Consider the following 22,949-nt stretch of genomic DNA (forward strand, 5'->3'; position numbering starts at 1 on the left):
ATAGGATAATTCAGATTTCCAAAGTTGTTAAAAAAAAACACCAGTTTTCTTCTATAAAAAAGAATGGCTTAATAAAGTAAAGTATTTCTATTACATAGAAAAGAATTTATATATAATGAGCATTAATTCTACCTTTAATTCTAGCTTCAACCATGGATTATAAAACTCTTCTGATTGTAACTTTTTGATTACCTGCCTCTATGTGTTAGGTGTCCTAAAGGCCAAACTCCATTAGCAAATCCTTTTGTGGGATAGCATCTACATCACTTCGGCATCAAAACTCCCACTATCTCACTTGCCACCTCTCTGCTTCACCATCAACTCTTGCCTGGACCACTGCTGTAGCTTCCTGTCTTCCTGCTTTTACCTTGCCTTCGTATAATTTTCTCTTCATATATCAGCCCAAATTTATCTCTTTAAATGTAAATTGGGCCATAGCACTTCCCAGGCTTTCCGGAACACTTAGAAAAACAACACCTGGCGATGGCTTATGAGGTGCGGCATTTATCACCTGGCTCTCGCCTGCCTCTCTGCCCTCGTCTCTTTCTCTACGTTTCATGCTGTTATACTCCTGCTGCTACTCAGAGGTATCACCTGCTACCGTACCAGCTACTGCTCTGGCTGTTCCCACAGCCTGGGCCACTCTGGTTGCAGATAGTCCATGGCCTTCTCCTTCCCTTCACTTAGACCAGTGGTTCTCAACCTCTGGCCCTTCAAATACAGTTCCCCATGTTGTGACCCAACCATAAAATTATTTTCGTTGCTACTTCATAACTGTAATGTTGCCACTGTTATGAATCGTAATGTAAATATCTGATACGCAGGATGGTCTTAGGCGACCCCTGTGAAAGGGTCGTTCGACCGCCAAAGGGGTCGTGACCCGCAGGTTGAGAACCGCTGACTTAGATGGTTCAAGCATCACCTCCTCTCAGAGGTTTACCACACACTCAACCACTGCAGCTCTCCACCCTGTTTTCTATCATTCTCTATGACCTTACCCTACCTGATTATTTTAAAGGTTTATCAGTCTCGGCAACTATATTACTTTTATAAACTTATCATCATTCTCCTTCCATTACAATTTAGGCTGTATAGGAATTTCTTATTTTACCAGTATATCCCCAGTGCCTAGAACAGTGCCTGGGATGTGCCCAATAATCAGCTGCTGATATCATAGATTTTATCAAATTCATACAGTTCTTGAAGACATCTTGGTTTCCACATGGAGGTTCTGTGCTCTTAAAGGGCACACTATTCATGAGCATTGCTCCTCTCTCAGGCCAATGTCTAGTGAATTATAAATGCTACTAGCTGATTCTAACAAATTAAGTGGCTAATAAAATTTCATTATCTTGGCTAAAGGACTCTTAGATATTTTTAGAGACTCTATTAGTGAATGATGTTATTAATAATTTGTTTTTGGATTTTATTAATAATTTAGTTAACCTAAGTATCCACTTACTTTTAAAAGCAGATTTCCATTATACTAGTCATTTGTATTGACAATTAATGGGATAAACATGATATCACAACGATATGGCAACAAATACCAAGCACATCAACATTTGATGAATAAATAACCATTCAGTATCCAAATAATGATTCTTAATTTTAAAAAAGGAGGAAATTGTTTTTAAATATTATAGATCCGGGACAGAGAACAGATCATAACAAAAAGAGATTCCTGTTAGCAGGAGTGGTTCCCAAAAGTATCTGCATATTAGAATCACTTGGGGATATTTCAAAACTTCCCAATTAAATCACAATTTCTAGTGGTAGGACCAAGGAATCAGTAGTTTTGAAGCCCCACAGATGATTCCACAGTGCAAATAATTTGAGAGGAAAAAATTTTTAAAGTAAACTATCACATTGTTCATGAGACAAAGTTGTCCCATCTACAATTTGCTTGGCTCTTTTCTATGAAAATGGAACAACTATTCAATTTTGTACAATTTTGAAAGTTTGTGAGTTTTAAAGTTTTGATGATTTGCAAGAAATAATTTAAGCTATTTTTCTGGCAGTAACATACAAGCCCAGCATTCCCCACACTGTGTTCTCTGGAACAGTGCTCTTCCAGCGCTGTCAGTCTGAGAGGTCTGGGTCTGTGGTGTCTGTGTTCTATACACTCAGAAGTGTCCTGACTCATGTGAGCATGCAAAACAGTTCTGAGATGTCTAGCAACAAAGAACACTTGAATCTCTTTTTTAAAACTCAGTATTTTACAAATATATTTGAGGAAAATAAAAAAATCCATTGAGCTCATTTATTCTAGTATTAAATACCAGGCATAGGCATAGGATCCATTAAGTGATCTCCAGCCCAGGCCCCTTCCTCAGATTGCAGGCTGCCCATTTATAACCTTAGCAAATACCTTAAAGCTTACAAGTTCAAAGCTAAGCTTCTGCGTATACAGCCCCCCTGACTTCAACTGGGTTTTTTGTCTCTTATTTTACATATGCTTCAGACATGCCAGTAACTTTTCTAAGTGCTTCATACATGGTAATTAATCGAATACCCCAAACCACTATGATTTTTGTTGTTTTTACTATTATTAATTATTATTATTCCCCCTTTTAGAGATGAGGACAAGGAGACACAGAAAAGCTAAGCTAATACATGCAGAGTTCCCTCACAGTTTTAGGTCATTATTCAAATATCCCCTTCCCAGGACGTCTTCAGTGGCCACCCTGTCTACAGGTTCAACTCCTCCCATCTCCCACTGCTACTTTATGTTTTCCTATCCTTACTTAAATTCCTTCCTACTCAGCACTTACCACTATCTATCTTACTAAATTTATTTATTGCATTTCTTCTACACTGAAATGTAAGTTTTATGTTGGCAGGTATTTTTATCTGTTTTCTTCACTGAAAGAAAGTGAGTGCAACTTCAATGAATATTACTCAAGAGTTGTACACTGGACCAGAACACTAGTGTACTGGAAAGCATCATTTGGGAATCGCTGGACTAGACCATCACAAAATAATAAACTTAAAATCTTAGTGAAGATTATTCAAGTTTCTTTAATAACTTATTTCAGGGATGTATACATACTAGTGGTAAAAAGTTGTATAGTTATGTAACTAAAAAATTTCATAACCGCACGAAATTCAGAAACCCTATTCTACTTTTTTTATGATAACTTGGGCTTGTTCTCGTTCACTGCCAGTACTACAAATAAGCACTAAAAGGTTTGTTTTTTCCAGGAGTTGAATTAATCAAAAAATAAATTTCTAAATAAATGACATATAAAGCAATCCTATATAATAAAAGCCTCATATGCAAATTGTCCCCTCGACTGGGAGTTCAACTGCTCACTGTGATGTGCGCTGACCACCAAGGGTTGGGGTGGAACACGGCGGGCATCAGCAATGTGCTGCAACCCTTCGCCGGCTACCCGGAGGCGGGGGTGACAGGACGGAGGTGCAGTGAGAATGCGGGGTGTCTGCCGAGCTCACTCTCACTTCCCCTGCTACCCTCCCCCAGGGCGCCAGGGCTCGTGCACCAGGGAAGCCCTTGCGCTCAGGTGCCGAACGCCCACAGGAGCCCACCCTGCACCCACGTAGCATCTTCCAGGTGAGCTGGGCCGCAGCCACCGGGAATGCAGGGCCCGGTTGGGCTGCCCATGAGATAGCGAAGGAGCCGGCTGTGCTCACCGCATCTCCGCGTGGGGACTCTGGTGCCCGGACTCAGGCGGAGGGGGGTGCGCAGGACCCCAGGGGCCCAGGTGCTGGCCAGGGCCAGAGGTCAGCTGGCACCTGCCCTTCCACACCAGACGCTCATGCTTTGATCGCTGGCCAGGCATAGGGACTGCACCCATGCCCGAATTTCGTGCACTGGGCCTCTAGTTATATAATAATTGTTCAATCTTGGAATCAGAGTTTGTAGAGTAACAACTAGGTGCCAAGCACTGTGCTAAGAATTAATTAAAATGCCATAATTTATATCTAGATTATACATCCTTGGGGCACACAAGGTTTAAAAATTTCAATGGTGTTACTTATTGGTAAAAATTACATTAGTTGTTCTTTCACATTCAACGTTCTTTTATTTTCTATGTCCAGTAACTAGTTTTCAATATTAAATTAAAACATTTAATACACTATGATAAAAAGTAAGCCTACTGTAAATTTTTGATTCACTTAGTTACTGGTACTCTGCTTATTTTCTAGGGTTACTTACAATTAGAAGTAATAAGAACAAATTTTGGAAGAAGTATTTATATCATCCATATGTTTTATTGAGCCAATTTTATATTTTGTAATTTGAATTACTGAAATAGTATCATGTAATTTTATTTTCATATTAAATTTTATATTTTGAAAAATGAGTGTCCACACATGACCAAAATAATTAAATCACAAAAAAGTGTATATGTCAAAATTAAATTTCCTCACCAGCCCTGACCTCTGGGTCCTCAGTTCTCTTCTCCAGAGGCCATATTATTTCAACCTTTAGGCTACCTTTCAGAGAACTATTTGTTCATATGTAATGTGCCAAACCTAACACATTATATTTTTATATTTGACTAGGGGCTACTATAGCCTGTAGGTACAATGCCCATCTTTAAAATATATGTTTAATGAAGGGTGCATCAAACACACATTTTGTCCAAATGCTGAATTATAGGGAATAAAAGTCACTATTTGGCTGAAACTGAGACCAAAGGCAAATAGAGTAACAAAAACAGGAACTTCTGCGATATAGGAATATATTTGATATTTTGAAAATTACTCCTATGATTTTAATATTACAATTTTTATAGGATGCATTTTTAAAGTTTGATATTATATTGCAAAACAATAATTTCTCAGTTTTCATCATCCAAATATTTCAATGTGGCAAAGCTGACATTCCACTCTTTAGTCTTCCTTCAAGACATAAAGAATTGACAAACAGAAGTTTTTTTCAAGTCTTGCAGCCTAAATGAAATTATGTATGCTAGCTCATTAAATAATTCTATAACAATTAGATTTGAAATCATTTAATCTTCATCTTTCTACCATTTTTACATTTTCTCAAAAACTAACTCAACACACTTTAATATTTTCCAATGTATTTCATAATATATGTTAGATATTATACATAATATTAGTATTCACAGGTAACTTAGATAAGTTTTATACCTGCAATAATAAATGTACTGTGTACATTTACACGTCTGCTCACTGATGGAGTTTTAGCATATAACTGCCCCCACCCCCCCCCACACACAATATATTATTTTCCCTCCAAATTACAAATAGAAACTTACTTGGATTTGAAAGGGAATCCTATGATGGTAACAGTAACTCTGCATGTCATACTTTTTCATATTACTGGTGCTTTACACTGATTATGCATTGGTGATCTGTGCAAGCACATGATCATAAATTAACCAAAAAAATCAAGGATGCCAGAATGGTGTTGAAGTAGGCATTCGGCTATTTAAATTTCCATATGCAGAGAGTGAAGTCAAAGCCAAATAATTGATTTTGACTAAATACTCATACCAAAGATAAACTTCGGCACCTTCCTAACTCAGCATAAATGACATTATTATAGACTAGAGGCCTGCTGCACAAAATTTGTGCACTTGAGGGGGGGTCCCTCAGCCCCGCCTGTGCCCTCTCGCAGTCCAGAAGCCCTTAGGGGATGTCCGACTGATGGCAGTCCAACATCCTAAACGCTGCAGCGGGAGAGGCTCCCGCCACCGCCGTTGCACTCACCAGCCATGAGCTTCTGGCTGAGCGGCCCTCCTCCTGTGGGAGCACACTGACCACTAGGGGGCAGCTCCTGCATTGAGCATCTTCCCCCTGGTGGTCAGTGCACATCATAGTGACTGGTTGTTCTGCCGTTTGGTTGATTTGCATATTAGCCTTTTATTATATAGGACTAGAGACCAGTGCACAAAATTCATGCACGGGGGTGTCCCTCAGCCTGGCCTGCACCCTCTCCAATCTGACACCCCTTGGGGGATGTCTGACTGCTGGACATCCCTCTTACAATCCGGGACCACTGGCTCCTAACCACTTGCCTGCTTACCGGCTTGATCTCCACCTAACCGCTCCCCTGCCTGCCTGATGGCCACCAACTGCCCTCCCCTGCCGGCCTCATGGCCCCCAACTGCCCTCCCCTGCCGACCTGATCACCCCTAACTGCCTCTGCCTTGGCCCCCACCACCATAGCTTTGTCCGGAAGAAAGTTGGACATTCGGAAGATGTCTGGTCTCCTGGCCTAATTAGCATATTACCCTTTTATTAGTATATATTATTTCAAACAATCTCTTTATTATTCGACAGTTCTCTGATTCCAAGCTGTTCTAGTTCCATAAAGTGTTAGTTCAAAATTGTACCAGCTCCATAGCCAGTACTTCCTGTTTGGTCTTTCAGATTGGTAATGAAAATATGTTTTAAATAACTTTTATAAGTTCAAAAATATCTAAAACATTAGAATGAAATGGAGTTTTTACCACATATATTTTAGTCCCTGTAATCATAGTAAACCAGTAAATATACTGTGTACTGGGATACACTGACTTTTATCTTTTATCAAAATTTAAAGTACATGCACAATAATTTCCTATTTTCCAACCTGTAGACAATGAATATGTATTTCTAAATAATTACTAGTTAGTATTTAAACTATACTATGTATGTAGTAAATAGCTTTATATTCAGTATTTTATTTGAGATTGATTTACAAATCCATCATTTTTTATTTGCTTTCTGTATATCTACAGTCACTCTATACACATAGAGATAATCTAACTGCCTATTTTACATTAAAATTCAATATTATAGTAATACTCATGATTACTTTAAATGCTTCATATTTAAAATAATTTACTGAAATGGTAGAATACGTGTCATTACTTTACAATATAAATAAAAATGTGAGTATATCTCCTGCTTTTATCAAAATTACCTGATTCTCATATACATATATTTAACAGAGTTGAAAAAAGTTTTAACTTTGAAAGCAGCCCGAGGAAGTTGTATTAAATCATGGGGATAAATACTTCAAATATGGCATATTTTCAAGAATGCACTGAGAACATTATCACTGAATATTAATCCTACTCAGTTTTCATATGGCTCTTATCTGTGGCTAATCAGTCAACCATCCAAAGCCTGATGCAAAGTGAACTGGGAAACTATAAATAAAAAAAAAATTTAAAATTTTTTTATGTGAAATACCCAGTATCTAAGGCAGAAATGATCCAGGGCTTACATTATCTAACAAATATTTCTTTACTTTCCCACACTCTAATTTTGGGATTCTGGCACAGCACTCTGAAGAATTTTTTTTTTTCTTTCCTTATTGTAACTGGCTTATCTGACAGTCTGGCTGTGTTTGGCTGATGGTTCTCCACAGTAAAACTTTTCACACTTACTCATCTAAACACTGGAAAACATGAAAATGATTTTCATCTTGTTTGTTTAACATATAAATTTTCTGCTCAAACCCCAGATACATTTTCAGATTTCCTTCCTTGTCCTCAATGGCCTCTGTCCTGTGTGTCTTATCTCTCAGCTATCTTGTGAAGCGTAGCAATAAAATAAAAGGGAACAAGAGAATTCTATCAAAAGAAAGCTCAGAAATAAGAGAAAATTTTCATTTGAAAACTATTAGAATGGTTGTGTGATAATACGTCTATTTGTTCAGAAAGGTATTTTTGTATGCTTATTTTGGAAACAAATATTTAACAAATATATTTCAAATAAATTACATTTTGTTTCTATGAACATCTGTTTTAAACTTTCTTGAAATGCCTGTTTGAATGGTTTTAGTCAAAATCAAGATAGATCATGCTTCACGACTGAGGAGATTTGCATAGATTTTAAATCCTAAAAACAGATTTTATTTTACTGAAAAAAATCAATACAGTTATTTCTTTTGCTTCTGTATTAATGTAGTTTTCTACCAAAGGTATCCATATTTACACTGAATTAATTTATAAGTCTTTCTTTTTTTAACCTTATTTCTTCATTTGTCCTCAAATTGTATTTATTTTCCTAAAGAATAATTTGTTAATAGAACATTCATTGCTAAGGTGACACCATGATTTATTCCAATTCTCTTTGGAGTGGCACAGAAAGTGGGTTTATTGCCTTGCTTTTCTGTCACTATTTAAACTTTCTTGATTTTCTAGGTGTAAATTAGAGGATCAGGTGAATTAGAGTATCTGAATCAAGTGAAAGAGGGAATTCTAGGAAAAATAATCCAAAATGACAACAATTTGATAAGTAAAGATAAAAATATTTACCACACTACTTTTAATTTCATGTGGCAACACAACGATTATGTGCATTTTAAAAACTATTTTATTTGCCTAATTGTACTTTTTGTATATTTAATTGCTATTGATTTTCTTTAGTGTATCATTAAGTCAGAAAAATGTACAGCAATTACTATTTCAATGTGATTCCTATGTAACAAATATAATGAACTCAAACTAAAGTTCATTGGGATTAAACTTTGTTCTAACAACATCCTAATGCAAATTAGAATATGCTTTTATGCAATTTATCAATATATGATCCTAACTACCTGTATCGAGAATTTTAACATGCACAGAATCATTTTATTGCCATTATTTTTCTTTTATTTACCTAGAAGTCTTTCCATTTCCCCAAAGTTAAGAGTCAAATGATAAATATATACAATTGTATTATTGTTTAGCATTCTATTATTTTATTATAGTGTTATTGTATTATCAAAGCACACCTCCAGTTTTCTTTCCAGAAAATCAAATAAGAACACAGCTGACAGCTTTTTAAAGCTATAATGAAAAATAAAAAAGCTATAATGTTCAACATACGCATAGGTAATATTATTTCAGAGAAAATAGGACCGGTCTCTTCCCATAATGGGATCCCACACAGCATAACTAGGAATGTGCTCTGTAGAAATTCATAAAACCTCTTTTTTTATATGTGGAGGTTTCAATATGAAGATTAGGAACTTCTTTTTCTGATCGGTTGTCCACAAAACTCAGCTCATTCGTGTTAATGAGTACTGTTAGCCTTACCACTAATACAGTTCTCTGCAGTTTTTCAGTGTATGTTTAACAGTGCTTAAATTCTGTTGCCCTTATAATTGTCTGCCACATGACTAATAAATGCACATTTACTATCTAACAGAACACTCGAAGGCAGGGTGTAGTAAAATTTCTGTGTCTCAAAAAAAAAAAGTGTGACACGCAATCTTGTTAATCGTGTTTTCATAATAAACCTGAAGGCCACAGAAACAAAATTCTCAAGGTGTGCGGTAGGCAGGCCACGAACCGGTAGGAAGTGTCACATTAGAAATGAAGTGCACACGTTTTGCAGGTACCTTGAGGCAGCGATTGGACGGGAAGCGCCGCCTGGCCAGGTGGGATGGAGATGAGTCCCTGACGCTGAAGGCTGAGCAGATGTTGCTGCTGCTGGAGCTGTTGCATCTGGAGAAGCTGCTGCTGGAAGACAAGCTGCTGGGCTGCCAACTGCTGCTGCTGCTGCTGCTGTTGCTGCTGCTGCTGCTGCTGCCGGGACACCCAGCCCCGTCAACAGCACAGAACATGGTCGCACACAGGCCTCACACAGAGAAACGCACATCCTCTCACCACCCAGGAAGCTTTCACGGGCAGAATGCATGCAAGTTCTAGATTTTCAGTTGCCTTTCTTTCAAATGTTATGCCGCAGCAGCAGAGAACCAAAGAATTTGCATTAAGAGTCTGGGACAAGGGCTAGAGAAATATATAACAAAAGCTCAGACTTTTTCTTTTTTTTTATAATGGGCTTATTGCAGATGATAGTTCATTTACCTCGGCTAAAAGAATAACAGTTTATAGAAACAGTCAAGTTCAACAACACCCTCTCCCCCTATTCCCCCCAGTGGAGTAACTTTGATCTGCAGAGGTCCACGAATGTGGTCTCTAGTGATCTATTAGTGAACTGGGATGTAACCTTCACAGGATAGGTCTGTGAGCTCTCTCTCTTCCTTCCTCTCCTCTCTTGTAGGAATATATTAAAGGCTGAATTATGTTCAAGGCCAAAAAAGTGCCCTTATTAGAAGGAAAAGTATAACTTCCAACTTGGTGAGGCATAACAATACGAACCCTAGTTCTTTGGACTCAGGAGGGTATGGGAAGGAAGTCAAACTTCAGAGAAAGACAAGCTGCTTCGAAGACCTTTCCTTTTAGTTTGGGGAAAAGAAACTTCTGATGCGCTCACTGGAAAACAGACTGCATAATGGAGCAAGTCATGTGGATTGCCCAAAGCCTCCAGAGAAATAAGGGAGCAATTTCTATTCTGTAGTTGATGGCTGTCTGAAATTCTATTCACAAATCCAAACAAAATCAAAGCCTCGGGAGGTCAAAACTGTTTCCTGGACGTTTGCATAATGGCAGCTTGAAGACAACGGCTCTGATACCTGCTGATCAATTTAACTACTTCAACATGTTTTGTTTGTATTATGTTTATAGTTGATGCAGTTTGCTGACAAGTGCAAGCTAGGCCCGAGAAGCCGGCTTGTCAAATTGATTTATGAGCATATCAAACTGGAACTTTCTACTCGCCACTCCAAACCTACAGTAGCAGTTCATTAATCAGAGGCCTGTGACTTTGAAATCTGTGCTCAACCAGTTTCTCCCCGAGACCCCCCAACCCCCAACAATAGGTCAAATTTGCATGCATGTGCTCTGAGCGGCAGCCCTGAGAAAAAGACGGTGCCCTCACCAACTTAGATTCTCCGTAAACACGAGGTAATCGGTACTTTGTTCAGCGCGCAGCTTGCTCTTTGTACACTGATTCATTAGTGAACATTAGATGGCAGCAGCATTGGATTGGAACTCTCAAGTTCCAAGCTACGGAAAGAGGACAGCAGGATCGTGCTGCGGTCACTGTTATTCAGCTCAGGAAAAATGCATGAGGACGCATCTTTGACAGCAAAAGCCTTGTGACAGGAAGATCCGAGCCCACCCCGGCTGCACTGTCCGTCCCAACCTCACACTCTTCTGCACCAGGGAGCGGGCCAGATCCTACCTCTTTCACTTGCTTTCCGGGATGTTGTTGCTGCTGCTGCTGCTGCTGCTGTTGCTGCTGCTGCTGTTGCTGCTGCTGTTGTTGTTGCTGTTGCTGCTGCTGCTGTTGCTGCTGCTGCTGCTGCTGTTGCTGCTGCTGCAAAAGCTGAAGATGTAACTGCTCTTGCTGTTTCTTGTAAAACTCTTGTAGTTGTTGCTGAATAAACCATTTTGACTTTAATAAATAAAGGCAAAAGTTTCATGTATTACAAATCTCCTACACTCTCCTAGACTGGCATACGGTAGTGTCCGTTAAGATTTGCCTCCCAAGGACAACAACAAAAATAGACATTGGATTTAGGGAGACATCTGCATACACATTTTTCCGAGGCAGCTCTGAAATTTTCCAATCCAGAATCCAAAAAAAGCCCTAAATAAAAGAGTATAGAAAATCTGTATTCTAAAGGGCCAGAACCAAATAAATATCCTAAATTATGACATCCGAAGTCCCAGTAGCATGTAAAAATAGGTTATACTCGACCATTTATACAACCCAAATACATAGCTATAGAGAATCGGGTTGTTCAGTTCTGATTGGGGAAAATGTAGTCAGTAGATGTACAGAAGAATGTCAGACAGAGATAGAAGCGACTGGCCTGTGGTCACCATCATCCCCAGGCAACTCAATGACATCAAGGCCACTCTAGATATACTTAAGGGTCCAGTGATGTACTTATTAGTTCTGTTACTTTTTTTTAAAAGATAAATTTTATGATTTTATGAGCTGGTGGCTTAGCTGTTTAACTTTGTCCTAATAAGGAGATACTTCTGTTTCTAAACAAATAACATATTTTTTTGGGCGGGGGGGGCGGGGAGTTGGGGTGTTACTTTCCCTATTGTAACAAAATAGTTCAAATTTCATACTTACACGAACTAAAAAGAGTGCTAAAGTTAAAGGAGTTTTAAAAGTAATAATTACCTAGGAGTCTCTTTGTAGGTTTATTGGCAAGTCTACAAAACAAATGTACCTAAGCATTTGGATATTTAAATACTGATTTATTCCATGATACAATTACACCTCTCTCTGCTCTTATTCTACACTTCAATGAATCTAAAAACAACAACAAGGCGTCTGTTCTTATGCAGCTCAGCAATTAAAGCACCACAGTTATGTTCAGATGCTGATAAGTTGGCCCTTCGAATGAAGAATAAATTGTCAAATATGCCCATGATGCAGTGACCATGAGGGCGTGCCTCCCATGCCAGGCGAGAACACCAAAGCAGGTAACCCACATTACCTGCTGCAGCATGACCGCCTGCTGCTGCTGGAGAAGGGCTTGGAGCTGCTGAGGAGACAGGACTTGCTGCTGAAGGATCTGCTGCATTTGCTGGGGGGTAATTACCTGGGGAGTCATCATGGCCACCGACACGGGTACCTAGACAGAGAAAAGAGAAAATGTGGTCACAACCAATGTCTGTTAACATATTTCACAGCTGTATGTCATCGCTAATAAATTCCTTAGTGATGATGACCTATAATTTTATGTAATATTTGATATACTATCTAATGTTTTAATAATAATATTAAAGTACCACTGTTGTTATACACTAGCTTTCTAGATGCGTCATATTTCATCATAAAGATTCTATCTTCATGCTCCACACCTCTAATGTATTATACTAAGGTATTTGAGCTTTTACTAGCGTAGTTAAAAATAAACAGTTGTGATAAACAGTGTTCTCATTACTTCATAATGGATCATGTAAGTCCCAATGCTAGAAATAAAACGCTTTTTGGAATGTTTTAAAGATATGATTAAGATAAATAATAGAGATTAAACAATAGGAAATAATATGCCTATAAATATGTTATCAAAGCTAGTAAAAAGAATGTATGTAGAATGTGCTTACTCATAAAACATAATCACCATCTTCAAAATTTTATATATAAATAAAATATATAATAGTGCTAGAAAATACATATAATAATACATATTACCACATGAGTACATGTAGTAACTCATCTACTATATATATCTCACCAAATAATTCCATAGATCCTCTCAAAGAAGGAATCACAGCTTCATCTTTAAAAATTTTATCTCAAGCTAACTAAACATACACCAGGAAGTCTAGAAATCTAAAAATTACTGAAGGATTATTCATTAAACTGAAAAAAGTATTTTGTTTAACATTTCCTTTCTACCATTTCCTTCTCAATGGTCTGAGAATGAAAGAGTCAAAGAATAAAAGGAAATAAGGAGGCAGAGAAAGAAACAGGAGAAAGAGGAAGCAAGAAAAATACAGTGTAAGAAAAGCTAGAGAGAAAGTCCTAGAGAAATACTAGTAGACAAAGGATGTGGAGAGATAGGAAAAGGATGGCAAGAGAGGGAAACAGGAAAACCTTGCATAAAAGTCTGAGGTACATGCTAAGTTCCTGAGGCAGTCACACTACTTGAAGGCATCACTTGTAGTACTAAGCAGCATGTCAACTTGCCAAATTTGCAAACTTTGAAAAAGCAATCACTTTCTTTCCTAGAAAAAAACAATTCCCTTTTGCTGTAAATAAGAGCAAGTATTTATACACATAATGCTTTAGAACAAATTCTTGGAACACCACGTGTCTTTGAAAACAGAAAAGGATTAACAGATATGGTTCACAATTTATTTTAATAGTCTTTTTAATGCAACTCAATATTTTCAAGTCTGGCATTTTATGTTATAAAGAAAGGAGAAATTAATAATGAAAAAGAAATTAGAAGAAAAGAAATTCAGGGTAGATTAAGTGCTCTCTTAAGAAAAATATGTTCATATTTAATACTAAAAAGAGCTATGTCTTTCTGTTTCATTTGGTATCTAGAAAGATGAATTAAGTAGATATAATTTTGTGGAAGGAAAAGAATTACATTATAACAAAGAAATTCAAAAGTGATATTTTCAAAAATATTTCTGGATTTTTTTAAAACACACTGACATATTAGAAGTTACTGTATTTTAATTTATCATAATACCAGAAATTAATTACATGCTGTAAATATAATTTATCCAAATGGTAACCCATCTGTTTAGTTGTTTAAATACTTAATGGTCAGTTTACTTATTTGTTTGTTCTTTTATTAACAAATAGAATAGTTAAAACAAAACAGTTTGGAAAACAAGTATCTATGTACAAAAATGCCTTTTCTTTCCATAATCATTTACCTTATACTGTATCCAAACAACAAAGAATCAAACTGGAATCAAGAGACAGAGAAAGACAGGTATATTAAACTTTAAAAAGTCTGCCAATCTAGATAAATAGATAGGTAAGTAGATGAATAGATATTACATAGCTGTAGGTAACTATATACATATAAATATACATATATATATATTCTATAACATTTATTATGTGATGAGAAACTTGCCATACTGCTCTCACCTAACAGCCTCTTATCACTTTTTAGCATATTGTTTTCACTTATCTACGACAACTAAAACCACTTTATGTGTAACCAATAACAAATGCATTTTCTAAGAAAAGTTTTATGAATAAAGGCATGCACTTCAAGTTTAGAGTCAGATCTCAGCTTATGCAGATTATTATCCTATAGCTTGTTGCTATTATGAGTGATCTAGTGTATAAACAAATTTAAGCAAGTTTTTTTTTATCTTTTCATTCTTTAGAGTTTATTTTTTCCCTTTTGCTATGAGTGGATAATCATTTCTTAAATATTAAATGGCGTGTATCTTCCTTGAAATTAAACTTTTAAGGCATAAAAATAAGCACATCACTGTCATTCTAATAACATATGAATCACATGTAATGTGATGTTCAGAAAATTTTAAGCAGTTTTTGGCCTACCATCTATGACATTGCCATCTAAAACTGACAATACATAGATATAAGATAGGTAGAAAGATAAGTCAAGTAACACACAACTAATTGAACATTCTACTTCTGTAAGATATGTACAAAAACACAAATTAAAAATAACTATATATGTAAGAAAGCACAGGTGCACTTCTTAGAGATTTTTAACATTACAAATAAGCCAATAATATTGTCTCAAAATCCACATACATAAGCTCTTCCCAAACGAAATATTTGAGGCTAATAAAAATTTAAATTATTTCAATAAATAGAAAACTAGTTTTCCTACAAGTGTCAGTTATGTGTTAATGTAAACTGCTCAATGTACCTTGTTCAGAAATGAATGATTCTCAAAATGCAGAACTTCTCCATTTTTAAGTGATTTATTTTAAGTGACACATTTCCTTTATTCCTCCTTAATCACTTTTGTTACTGTCCCATTGCATTTTTTTTGCTACTATAAGTTACTCTAGGAATTCACTAAAAAAAGATAAATAAAGATGAACAAGTATTATGCTACTTATCAATACTTAAAAAGCTAAATCAGTATCAGATTTGAAGGTCTATGGATAACTTTCTAAAATATATATATACATTAGCAACTTAGGTATTAAGCATAAGGAAATATTTCCCGCTAGATATGTAATTTTGTTAATGCAAATGTTCTTCTGAGGAACCACAATTTAGATGTGCGATAGAGGAAGGGAGGAAGTAGTTACCTCAGATATCTTCTGGTGAGAAATTAAATAAAAGTTTGGTTGGGTCTAAGAAAACATGATATATATTATGCAGCTACCAAATGAAATCAGAAGGAATAATTTACTTAAATGGATGTCCTAGAAGAAACTTATTCTATCCATTAAAATCTCTTTCAGAGTGAAGAATGAAAAAACAGTCAATTTTGGTTGGTAGAGAATTTTTTTCTCTCTTGGTATTTGCTATGCTGACAGATCTAAAAAGTCCCTATAGTGATACATCAAGTAAGGGTTTAATTTACCCTATTTATTTTCTCATTAGATGAATTAAGCATAAACCAGATGTGTTGCTCTGGGCACCAAGAAATACTAGGTACATGAACATAAAGATAGGGTTATATATTCTGAAATGAGAGAAGAAACATTCTGAAACTTGAAATCAGTCAAAATAGTAAAAGTCAGCAGCATTTAGACATTATCTTAGAGTAGGTAGGAAATGCCTTTAGATTTTAAGAAATAAATTATCAATGTGTTTACATTAAGCTTCTAAGCGTACCTCATTGAAAGGGCCAAAAAGTTCTTAAGAAACAATTCAAAGATCATGCCTACCCTCAAATGAATCTAAATAGTTCTTTGAAGAGTTATGAAAATGGACCAACCTTTTTATTTGCTATAATAAGTGCATTTCTATTTACAATCTAGTTCAGCTGGAGTATTTCTGAATGTCTTGGATTTACATATTAAGCGTGTCACTTAATTAAACATCCCAATTATGTAATTGGAAAGGTTCTTAGTGTAGCATTAGTCCAATTCTTTCTTCACTAAGTGTGAACTGGAAAAGCAATCACACCTTGTAGATGAGATTTACAGTGAAAAGCACTATATCCTTGCTAACAGGGTCTGCCAACTACTGGCTCATAGACTTTTTTTTCTATTCTTAAAATTTAAAGACAAAGAAAGTCCTGACCATCAAGCTCTGGTACTTAAAAACAAAAAGCATATAACTCTGCTACAATTAACTACAGTATAATAACTACAAAACACATTTTCATGTTATAATACCTGTTCCTGTCTTAACAGACTATTGATAGGAAATATTTGATTGTACATTCTTTGATAATTTTTTCTGTTCACTTCTTTTCTCTCTACACTATCTGTATCTATAGTTTATTTTAACATATGAAACTATTATACTGCATTGCCAGACTGGGTCCAAATTCAAGCCCTGGTTACATGTAAAATGCCTACCATAATAATAGCTTTCAAAAGCTTCCTGGTTTTATAGTATTAGAAAGAACTGACAATGAACTGAGTGGTATTTGTAAGCTTTTCATCAAGTACTGAACAGTAGTATTTAAAGAGATCTAAGATGGACAGTGCATATTGCTCTTTAATGTAATCTCTTAGCAGCAGGGAAATACTGTGACAAGAACAACAGAAAGAACAGCACAGTGCAATAATACACACAGAATCCTCTTAATCATGAATCATCACTTCTCAGTATGTACTATCGTTTAAGACATTAGTTTTCATTTAGCACCCATTCAATTATTTTGATAAAACAGGGTGTTTTCTCTTTTGGAAGGTAGAGTTTGTACAACTTTACCATTCTCTTACTCACACACAACATTTTCAGAGGAGTATAGTTTTTTCTTTGTACTATGGGTGGAAATGAGGCTGTTCGTATAGGCATGCCATTGTAGAGATTGCGGAGAGGTGATATATAATACGCTACACCATATGTTTCAAAGGCCCAAAATGCAACTTCTAATCTCATTCTGGCTAATCAAGCTGTTCAGATTATTTTACATACATTTTTGGTTGAGGCCTTGACATGCCCTTGTTTTTCTTTCTTCTCAAAGCTAAAGTTCCTCTCTTTGATTAGCTGAAACATTTGCATGGTCACTACACATTTTTCATTTTATAAATCATTATGCATTAGCAGTCTTGATCGCCTAGCTTGACTAATCCTGACGAACTGAAATCACAGCTGAAGGTCAAACTCCATCCCACTGCACATTCATATTCAAACAAATCCGCACCATTGTTCATTAGGCTCCTAAAATCATTGGAAATAAGTTACTGAATATCTTACACTTATTTCTCATTCTTTCCGAACTTAACCTCCAGAACATTAATGCTTAAAGGATGATAAGAACAGAATACACACAAAATCAGGAACACTTTGCAACTGGAGTGCCTGGTTTTATTTTAAGTTGTAAAAACTAGAATGTAATCAATAATTACACAAAATTAGAACACTTGAGTGCTTAACCAATTTGAGCAGGACTTGTACCGTAAAAAGAGGTATATTTATATATGAAAATGGTATCATTTATTTATGTTGAACTTAATATGTTGATAAAACTAGTGGAATTAAGATCTTGCTCAAAATTACTGAGAAATTAGTTTCCTGGGACTGTGCTATCAATTAATCCTGTTTATTGGTCTACATTGATAAATATTTCCTTTTAAAACTTAAAATAAATTTTAATACACCAGATACAAAACAAAACAATTGTGATTTTGATGAAGCTCACAAAATTAGCCCAAATAATATTAATTTCAACAAAAAGCAAGCTGTCCTGATAAAAGACAACTCTCTAAGAAAGCAAAAATAAATATGAGAAGGAGATCCTTTCATGCTTTCATAGGCGCTCTCATAGATTGATGGATGATAATCATCTTAATTTCACTGCTCTCCAAAACAAAGAGCCAGAAAAGGCAGCAAAAGACACTAGACCATTCATTCCAGGACCTGCACAATGCTAATTCCAACATTTAGCTGCATGGTTTTCTGCTTGATGTATCAGAGCTCAAAAGATGAAAGCAGAGAAGTAATTGCTCTCCTGGTTCTTATTCTTCGCTGACAACCCATAAATTTAATTTTACACACACATTCATTTACATTTTCAAGTATATGACATGATAATTGCTGGAATATAACACCTCCATTCCTGTAGATACAGCAACTCGGTGATTGACAAGTGTGGTGAATAGAGAGGAATGGTGGTTGAATTGCAGAATTTTTTTTCTTCTGAAAATTACACTTAGAAGGGCTAACGGTAATAAGCATTTATGAAACAGTCTCACCATAAACATCTGCACATAATATGAACGGTAGAACCTCAGTTATTAGTCTCTCAGCTTTTTGCGCTTTTACACTGAACTCTACTACTGAAATAGTAAAATTATCAACAGTGGATCTACTGAAACATAAATGTATGTAACAGTCTTTCCCCAATATTTGCTATAGCTCTTGGTTGGGATGCTTTTCAGTCAGTTGTGACATTGCAAAGCAATAAAATATTTAGCCTCCTTGAAGGTATTGAGTTATATTTTAAAAAAACTTACTTAATTCAGTATTTTTTCATTAAAATGTACATTCTTTCTGGATCTCACAAAGGGAAGATACTTTTCTGTAGGGAAAAGTAGTTACTAATTATTTTTAAGTGTTTCTTGACAAAAACATAATACCCTTCCAAAATCTCTTGTAGCTGGGTACACTGATTTGGCTTTCTCGTTCACCAAGGAGAAGGCTACAAACGGTCTTGCTTTTCTTTGGCTCCAAAGTTCAAGAGTGGAACAAAGCCCTCTAAATTGTATCCTGATGAGAAAACATCACCAACTTCTCAGAAGCATTTGAGATAGTCAAGATGCTCTCACTGCACTTGGAGTTGCTGATGAGGCTGACAGGGGCCGACTCCAATGGAAGGAGGCAAGAAGAAAAGGGAAAACGGAGGTAGATTTCCTGAGAGTGGTATATGAATGACACAGCAATCCTTTTTTGTGAATGCTCTGATTAATTCCTACATGTCAAAGATGCGTTCATGTCCCCAGGTTGTGGGTTGCTTAACATTAACTTTTAGAATAAACAACAGAACATACGTATCTTGATGAAAGAACCATAATATTCTAAGCTGCACTTTTTGCCTCATATTGCACACAAGCTGTACATCTACCCATAGAATTAGAAAAATATATTTTAAAATACCTGCTTCTAAAGATTCTTTATAGGTCTCCAAAAGATATTACTAATCAATTTTTAAGATAAAAAATACGCACGCATCTGTAAAATGTGTTAGCGAAGCAAGTTCTTCTCTCAGTGTGCTGCCCGGATCACTTGTAACCTATCAGCTAAAGTAATAGTGAGATGGCATCGTGCACAAAAATTGACACCCAAACTTTCAGCACAATGTACAAAAGAGAAAACTGTTTAGAATGTAGTTAATAAACACTTAATGAGAATGTCAAAGCAAAACCTCAAAAAGATCTATGGAAAATATCATTAAAATTTAAAGCAAAACTTTACATTTTAACTCACAACTTCAAATAGTCACAGTAGGTGAAAGAGTTGCGCCCAGGATTCATCCTCAGAACAATCTAGCTACGTGACTTGGTTCATAAAACACAGCCCTTTTTCCTCTCATACCTAAAAACATTTCCCTCTAACTTTTATTTAAGAAATATGAAAGTACAAGGCAGATATCAAATCATATTATTATGAAATGCAATTTTTTTTTGTGAAAGCAAAGGAATTTCATCCATGAATAGCTTAAACCTGACGTATTCTACAGCATTTAGGTTATAGCACTACCCTGAGCTCTATTTATATCTTATACCTCTATTTAATTTCACATGATGAGATATCATACTATTGTAAATTATGTTGGATAGAGTACTATTTTTTCTGTAGTTTCACCTATTTTGTTTAATAACTGACTTTCCATAAGACTAGAAAGCTGTATTTAAGATATAGCTTTGCTCATCCTGTCTCAATAGACTTCCACGATTACTTTTTTACCAACTGGTCTCGATGAAAGGTTTCTAACATTCCAGGTAATGTGAAGTCCATTAGGTCAGGCTCTTCATAGCATGACATGCAGTAAATTACAAGTGCTTCAAGCAGCTCAGTGAATTACAGTTCATCACTTGGAAAGGTTTCCCCACTACAATACCACAGATATCAGATCTGGCAGTTAGGATCCAATTAACACCTTGGTCAGAATAATCAGATTGCATGTGTTCAGACTTGTGTAATTCCTTTATTGCTTCCATGCATCTTGTGTCGGTAGGTAAATCTGTTGCTGCTATTTCAAAACTCGAAATCAGTATTTCACTTGCCTTTGGGTTACATTTCAAGTTCTTTTGCAGCGAGCGCAGCGATTCACTCCCTTGTTTCCTCAATGTAGATGACTTGTCCCCTAGATATCACAGCTTGAGAACTGGTTTGTTTGGGTGGTTTTGTTTTGCACTCTTATCATGTCATTATATGTCTAGAAATAAATGGCTAATGATTCTTACTAAGCACATATATCAGACAGTTTTCTTTAACGTGATCATGGAGAATCTTCCATAACAACCCTGTACACCATAAATGACAATGCAATGACATTTACATGTGTATTGTCATACAAAACTATCTGTTGCTACACTGAATATAATACTATGATTGAATGAAATAACACACTCTGGTTTGCTGATGTCATTTTTCTAGCCATGGCCAGTTATTTGGAAGAGATCCTTCATGGAAATACTAATAAGGAGAGAATATTACTCTCATATTTGGTATTTTTGGCCAGTACTTTGATAGCTAGCTTATAGCTAATTGAATAGAAATCTAAAAAGAAAAATTTGACCCAAAGGATGATACTGTTTCTTTTAAAAAGTGGATATACAAATTTCACTACTGTAATTTTTAAACCACAATGGCCTAATAAATTTTCATAAATAAAAAATCCTAATAAAATTTCCTGACATAATATCATATACATTTATCATGGAAGTTTATCTGCTATAAATTACTGTTTCTTTATTCTCTTTTATATTATACCTAATACAGATTTAAGCTCCTAGATTCAGAACACATGTTCCAAATTCAATATAATCTGTCACAGTACCATGACAAACAGTTAAAAAAACTACTTAAAAGGTGTGTTCAAATGATTACTCTTTATAGATGAAATATAAGTGACAATACTGGACCTACTGATTGAAAAAAAGGCCCTAATTTGGTTTTGCACAGATAACTATTTAGTGACTAGTGAAGATAATACAACTAGCATTTACAGTTTCTTTTCACAAGTGGCCACTTCTTTTTTATAAAATTCTACCACACCAAAGGGTCAATCAGATAATGGAAATATACACAAATATTTCTTTTTATGAATGATGATAAAACAATACTAATGAAGATGTAGATAGCAACAAAAAGCCTGGTTGCAGTGTCAGAGTTTAAAACTAAAAAAAATTTACCCTAGCTGGTGAATTTTTTTGTTTAGCGGTTAGAGCATTAGCCTTCAGACTGAAGGGTCTCAGGTTTGATTCTGGTCAAGGGAAAACATCTTGGTTGCAGGCTCCATCCCTGGCCCTGGTCTGGCTACGTGCAGGAGGCAACCAATCTCTCTCTGTCTCTCTCTCCCTCCCTCCCTCCCTCTACTCCACTCTCCCTAAAAATTAATGGAAAAAATGTCCTCGGGTGAGAATTAACAACAACAACAAACCTAGATTCAAATTGAATATTGGATCTCTCACTTGTCATTTTGGTTAAGCTACTTAATAGAGGTAAGAACATCCATTTCATTCAGTTATTCTGAGGACTAATTGTGATACTGCATGTAAGTACATAACACAGTAGCCACTCAAATTGTCATCCTTCCCTCCTTCTCTCTTTGCCCAGATAAAGTTCTCCTTCAAGAGATTTCATTATACATAACAAATTTCCTCAGTTTATACAACTGGAATGTGAAGAGAGCCTCCCTCTACTCCACTCTCCCTAAAAATTAATGGATGAAATATCCTCGGGTGAGAATTAACAACAACAACAAAAAACTAGATTCAAATTGAATATTGGATCTCTCAGTTGTCATTTTGGTTAAGTTACTTAATAGAGGTAAGAACATTCATTTCATTCAGTTATTCTGAGGACTAATTGTGATACTGCATGTAAGTACATAACACAGTAGCCACTCAAATGATCGTCCTTCCCTCCTTCTCTCTTTGCCCAGATAAAGTTCTCCTTCAAGAGACTTCATTATACATAACAAATTTCCTCAGTTTATACAACTGGAATGTGAAGAGAGACAATCCTACCTGTAGTCTCTATTCAGACTTAAACTCTAAAAACATTAAAAAGTTTGGGGCTCTCATAATATATATTGAATCCTCAGGAGTTTATATCATAAAGAAAAAAATAAAATAAAACAAAATTATACACAGTATAGTATCTGTTTATAATGTTCTTTGAGTGCATTTATGCATTCTACTACTTACTCAAAAGGAATATTCCAGTACAAGCTACAGATTTTGTTCATTGTGCTGCAGGTAAACTTTGTCTGAGAAAATGTGTCTTTTTTTTTTTTTTTAAATATATTTTATTGATTTTTTACAGAGAGGAAGGGAGAGAGATAGAGAGTTAGA

At 35.7% G+C, this 22,949-nt stretch overlaps 1 protein-coding gene across 1 annotated transcript in view; it reads right to left on the reverse strand.

Annotated features, from left to right (window-relative positions):
* FOXP2 (forkhead box P2) overlaps positions 1 to 22,949 on the reverse strand; it is a 572,606-nt gene that overhangs the window by 53,384 nt on the left and 496,273 nt on the right. The window contains exons 5-7 of the mRNA XM_014536444.1: positions 12,281 to 12,418; positions 11,006 to 11,199; positions 9,317 to 9,513 (exon numbers count right to left, since the gene is read on the reverse strand). Of these exons, the coding sequence (XP_014391930.1) occupies positions 9,317 to 9,513; positions 11,006 to 11,199; positions 12,281 to 12,418 (529 nt within the window). The remainder of the gene's footprint in view (positions 1 to 9,316; positions 9,514 to 11,005; positions 11,200 to 12,280; positions 12,419 to 22,949) is intronic.

The sequence above is a fragment of the Myotis brandtii genome, unplaced genomic scaffold (genome assembly GCF_000412655.1).
Source record: "Myotis brandtii unplaced genomic scaffold, ASM41265v1 scaffold162, whole genome shotgun sequence".
Lineage (NCBI taxonomy): Eukaryota > Metazoa > Chordata > Mammalia > Chiroptera > Vespertilionidae > Myotis > Myotis brandtii.